At 39.9% G+C, this 4,466-nt stretch overlaps 1 protein-coding gene across 1 annotated transcript; it reads right to left on the bottom strand.

The window, feature by feature from the left end:
• Positions 1 to 2,079: 2,079 nt before the first annotated feature.
• LOC116014238 (UDP-glycosyltransferase 91A1-like) lies at positions 2,080 to 3,645 on the bottom strand. The gene has a single exon (XM_031254253.1). It carries the CDS (start codon positions 3,587 to 3,589, stop codon positions 2,159 to 2,161), a length of 1,431 nt encoding a protein of 476 aa, XP_031110113.1. The 5' UTR covers positions 3,590 to 3,645; the 3' UTR covers positions 2,080 to 2,158.
• Between the last annotated feature and the right edge of the window lie 821 nt (positions 3,646 to 4,466).

The following is a 4,466-nucleotide window of genomic DNA, read 5'->3' as shown; positions in this document are numbered from 1 at the left end:
CCAATAATTAAAATTTTTTAAAATAATTAATCATTAACCAATAAACTGATGTAATTTGATTACCAACCAAACTAACAAAATTAATTAAATTAACGGGTTAACTAAAATCATTTTGGTTAATTGAAAAAAATTTGATGGGTTTTTCAGTGTTAAAGAGGCCGAAGCTGTGAGCATTAGAGAAGCGCTAAGCTGGATTAAGGAGATGGACATAGGCGACGTGGATATTGAGACAGATTCTCAGCTTGTTTTTTATGCTTTATCGTCTGAACCTTTTAATAATTCTTTTAGTTTATAATTGATGATGTAAAAGAAGCTGCATCCCAGATTCATGATGTGGTTTTTCGTTTTGTGAGGCGATCTGTGAACCGTGCGACCCATGCTTTAGCTAGGGAAGCCGTTTCTGAGTCAGGTTGCGGGGAGTGGTTGATCTCCCCACCTATTTTCCTTGTGAACATTATTACTTCTGATTTAATGATATAAGTTCTTTTTCTAAAAAAAAAAAAAATCATTTTGGTTAATTGAAAACCTCTAATGTTAGTGCTTTACTAGCTTTTCTATATTTCTTGATTTCTAAGCTCCTCTCCAAATATGGTAAGGAAAATATTTGGTGGACTCCCATTTTATACTCACAACTTTTACTTTCTCTTACAAGTTCGTGATGGAGGCGCTTCTTTTTTTTGTTGACCCGCATCCTTATTTGCCACATTAGGAAGTAGAATTAAGGGAGTAGAATTGATAGTATGCATAATTGAACTCGCATGGTAATAACTTCTGTCGTATGTGGGCATCGCTAGGCATTTAAAGTCCCTAGTGCTCGATACTCTTGTATCTCTAAAGTGAACGGGCTGGTAGATAATAGGGATCGGACGGTTGGTCGGTCTTTCCCCACTTCAATCCTTTCCTAGAGACCCCTTAGCTTCCTGGAGAGCTCAGCTATTTCTCGATCCCGACCTCCCTGATTTTGATCTTCGGTTTCGCCGCAACATTTTGCTATGTCCTATAAGGCTTCTTCTCTATGTGGCTATATCGTTGGTAGTATCCCCGCATAGGGTTGGTTGCTCGGGCGGCTTGGACTCGCCGCAGAGGGTTGAGCTTAACCCTTCATCTAGGGCTTTCCGTCGCAGTTTTCCCTTGTTCAGGCCATGGGGCGTTAGGTTGTAGATTTGGGGTTCTCAAACGATCATGGACTGAGATTGCCCTCTGGCGTCTCTCCTGCGAGGCCTCTTGAGTTGTTCGGGGCTCATGGTTTTCATGAGAGGAGTATGGCTGGACCTCGCCTCTCGTCGTTCGTCCTTGGTTTAGGAATCTACGTTGGTGTTCGACGGTCTCCATTATCATGAGGAGAAGTTCGACTGACTGGGTTCGAGGGACACCAATGTCTGGTGGACATATGCCTGAGTGGGTTCTCTCCTTCCTCTAGGGATTCTCTTGGCTAGTATCTCGTGAGGGAGCTAGTTGGTTGGATGGTCCGCAAGAAGGGGGTGATTAAGAGCTTCCCGCAAATCCCTCACTAGCTAATCAGTTGGTGTGTTTTTTCGTGTAATCACCATGTATTCTCAGATTCAAAGGAAAGTACGAAGCTTTTCATAGCAGTCCCCACAGACGGCGTGAATGTTGCTTTTATGACTTTTGGGTAGTCAAAGGCAAACCAACACTATCGTTAGAATAGCGAGAATATAGAAAAATATAGGAAAAATATATGGAGAGAATATGCCAAAGACCTTCTGGTCTAGTGACACCCGGTTGCACCCTCACATGGAGAGGGTGGGTTCAAGCAGATACGGGTTCTTTCTTGAGATCATTTTATTGGGATCATCTTCGACTTAATATAATCGCCCTGAAAATAAGGTTTTTGAAAAAAATTATTATTTGTTTTTATTTTATTTTACTTTTTATATTTTAGGAACGGTCGACGGGTCGACCGACTACCTCAGAGGCAGTCAACTGAACCAATCGACCAAAAGCCCACTGCCTAGGAGGCCAACACTACCAACACACAGCCCTTTCAAATCACACATCTTATTCCAATATATATATATATATAGAGCATTAAGTAGTAAATAATTGTTACAAACGTTACACACTAATAATAGTGTCCATAATCGTTAAAATATTTATAACAGCAATGACAAATTATCTAATCCCCACCCCATCCTTGTTATGGCTTCAATTTTTTATGGTTGTGCAAAAATTTTAATAAATTGTTGACGTAGGCCTCTTGCTTAGCTTTGTCACAAAACAATCCTTTCATCTCCTTAATTTTATCTCTGTAAATCTTTCCTCCTTCTTCAACTATCACAAGTTTCAACGAATGTGCCACCGAGTCACGGGTAAACCACCCGTCTCTGTCATCTCGTGGTATCGAATAACCCATCTTCTTTTCCTCCAAAACCCTGGCATTCAACCCTTGATCCGCCAAGAAAGTTAACAAAACCAATGGCTTCTCAAACTGTATTGCCTCCACCACAGAACTCCAGCCAGAGTGAGTCAAGAAACCTCCCACCGAGTCGTGACTCAGGATGTTGAGTTGAGGTGCCCAGGTCGTGCACACAATGCCACGATCTTTGGTTAGCTCTTCAAATCCTTCTGGAAGCTGAGTCAACTCGGTGTCGGCTTCCCCGCGTCTTGTTCTAAGAACCCAAAAGAAAGGCAAACCAGAGAGCTCCAAACCCAGTGCAATCTCAGTGAGCTCCGCTTGACTCGGTTTTGCCTCGCTTCCGAATGCAATGTACACAACCGAGCCTCTTGCTTGCCGGTCGAGCCACCCTTTGATCACTTCCCACGCGCCGTTCTTGCTATCATCATCTTCGACATTGTAAGCCGTGGTCGGAAGCTGCCCGACCGGAATAACGGGTTTCCGGTAAATGTCCTCAACGACCTTTAACCATTCGGGTTCGAACTCCTCACAACTCCTCACGGCCAAAACATCACAACGTTCGATCGTCGACGCCAAACGAAACGTGTCCGAAACATTCTCTTCATCGCCCGTCACGCCATCGAAAACACGAAAAATCTCGAAAAGCCGAAACGCGACCGACGATTCGAACGGGACCCATTTCGGCGGGACAGTGAAATCTTCAGGCCTCTTCCGCTCATCATAATCAACCATTAGTGAAGAAGAAGGATCAGGTCCAAGAAACCCCAAAAAAGCTGCAATATAGATGCTAAAGTAAGCAGTAGAAACGCCTAGCTTTGATGCAACAGGAGGTAGCCAGTAAGCGTCGAAATCCAGAAAAACCCAATCAGGACAGGAATCTTCAAGAAACTTGGCCATGGATTCTTGGAGAGCATCATGAGCTAACTTCAAATACTTAACTCTATCATATGGAACATCAATGGTCGCCTCGGCATTTTCAGGTAGGTTTTTGACATGAGGCAACGGAAGCTTAACGAAACTGATTTGAGAAGCCAAAGAGGCAGAGAGTTTAGGAAGGCGATCAATGTTTGTAGGTGTAGAAACAAAGGAAACCTTGTGACCTTTTAAAGCAATTAGCTTTGAAAGCTCTAAGTATGGGATCATATGGCCAAAAGCTAGCCATGGAAACATCACAATATGAAGCGGCTTTCCGCCCTCACCATTAATCGCCATGGCAAAACACTAGCTAGCTCAAAGCCAATTCAACGAAATACTATACTGCAATTAAGTTGAAAATATAGTCTCAGTAATTTATAGCAATATTTGTCACAAGTCCCATGATTAACGCTATCCATCCATTTTATAATATAAACTTTCTTGTCCTGTTGGCGGATATTAAAGATTATAAAGTAAATAATATATTGAAGATCTATCAGGTAATACAAGTACTTGCAGAGTTGCAGAAGATTATCTTTCCAATAGTTTATATATAGTTCTCGGAATTGACATGCAATCATGCATGTATTCATGTTATTCATGCTGCAATCTTATCATGTATTCATTGTATCTAGTGATGATACAAAAAACAAAACAAAACAAAAAAAGTCTGACATGATAAAAGGGCCATGGTTAAAGTAGTTTCACATGTACTTCCAATTCTTACTTATATCTTCTACTCCTTATGATTTAGCATGTTTTGATTGCTCAATTTAATAGAGGGTCATGATGTTAATCCATTCTTTTTTTCTTCCTCTAATTAAATTTGAACACAAGTAGAAATAAAAGCTGGAAGTATGTTTTTAGGAGTATATGAAATATTTTTCAAATATACATAGTTATGTTGATATCTTAATTAATTAGTCTTAGAAAATTTACAGTTTTTAAATAAAATGTAAACGTTTAAATTTTGAAAAATATTGTAACAATCATATAAGTGTTTGGGAAATGGGTTTCAAGCTTATATTTGACAAATTTAGTTGTTTGACTTAGACACTTAAAATTGATGTTTAGTAAAATAGTATATTAACATAATTGATTAGGCTCAATTATTTGATTTTCAAAACACGAAGTGTATTAAGTATTAACATAGTTGATTAGGCTCAATTATTTG

This window comes from Ipomoea triloba, chromosome 3, assembly GCF_003576645.1.
Source record: "Ipomoea triloba cultivar NCNSP0323 chromosome 3, ASM357664v1".
NCBI classification, from domain to species: domain Eukaryota; kingdom Viridiplantae; phylum Streptophyta; class Magnoliopsida; order Solanales; family Convolvulaceae; genus Ipomoea; species Ipomoea triloba.
This window is presented reverse-complemented; position numbering and strand designations above follow the sequence as displayed.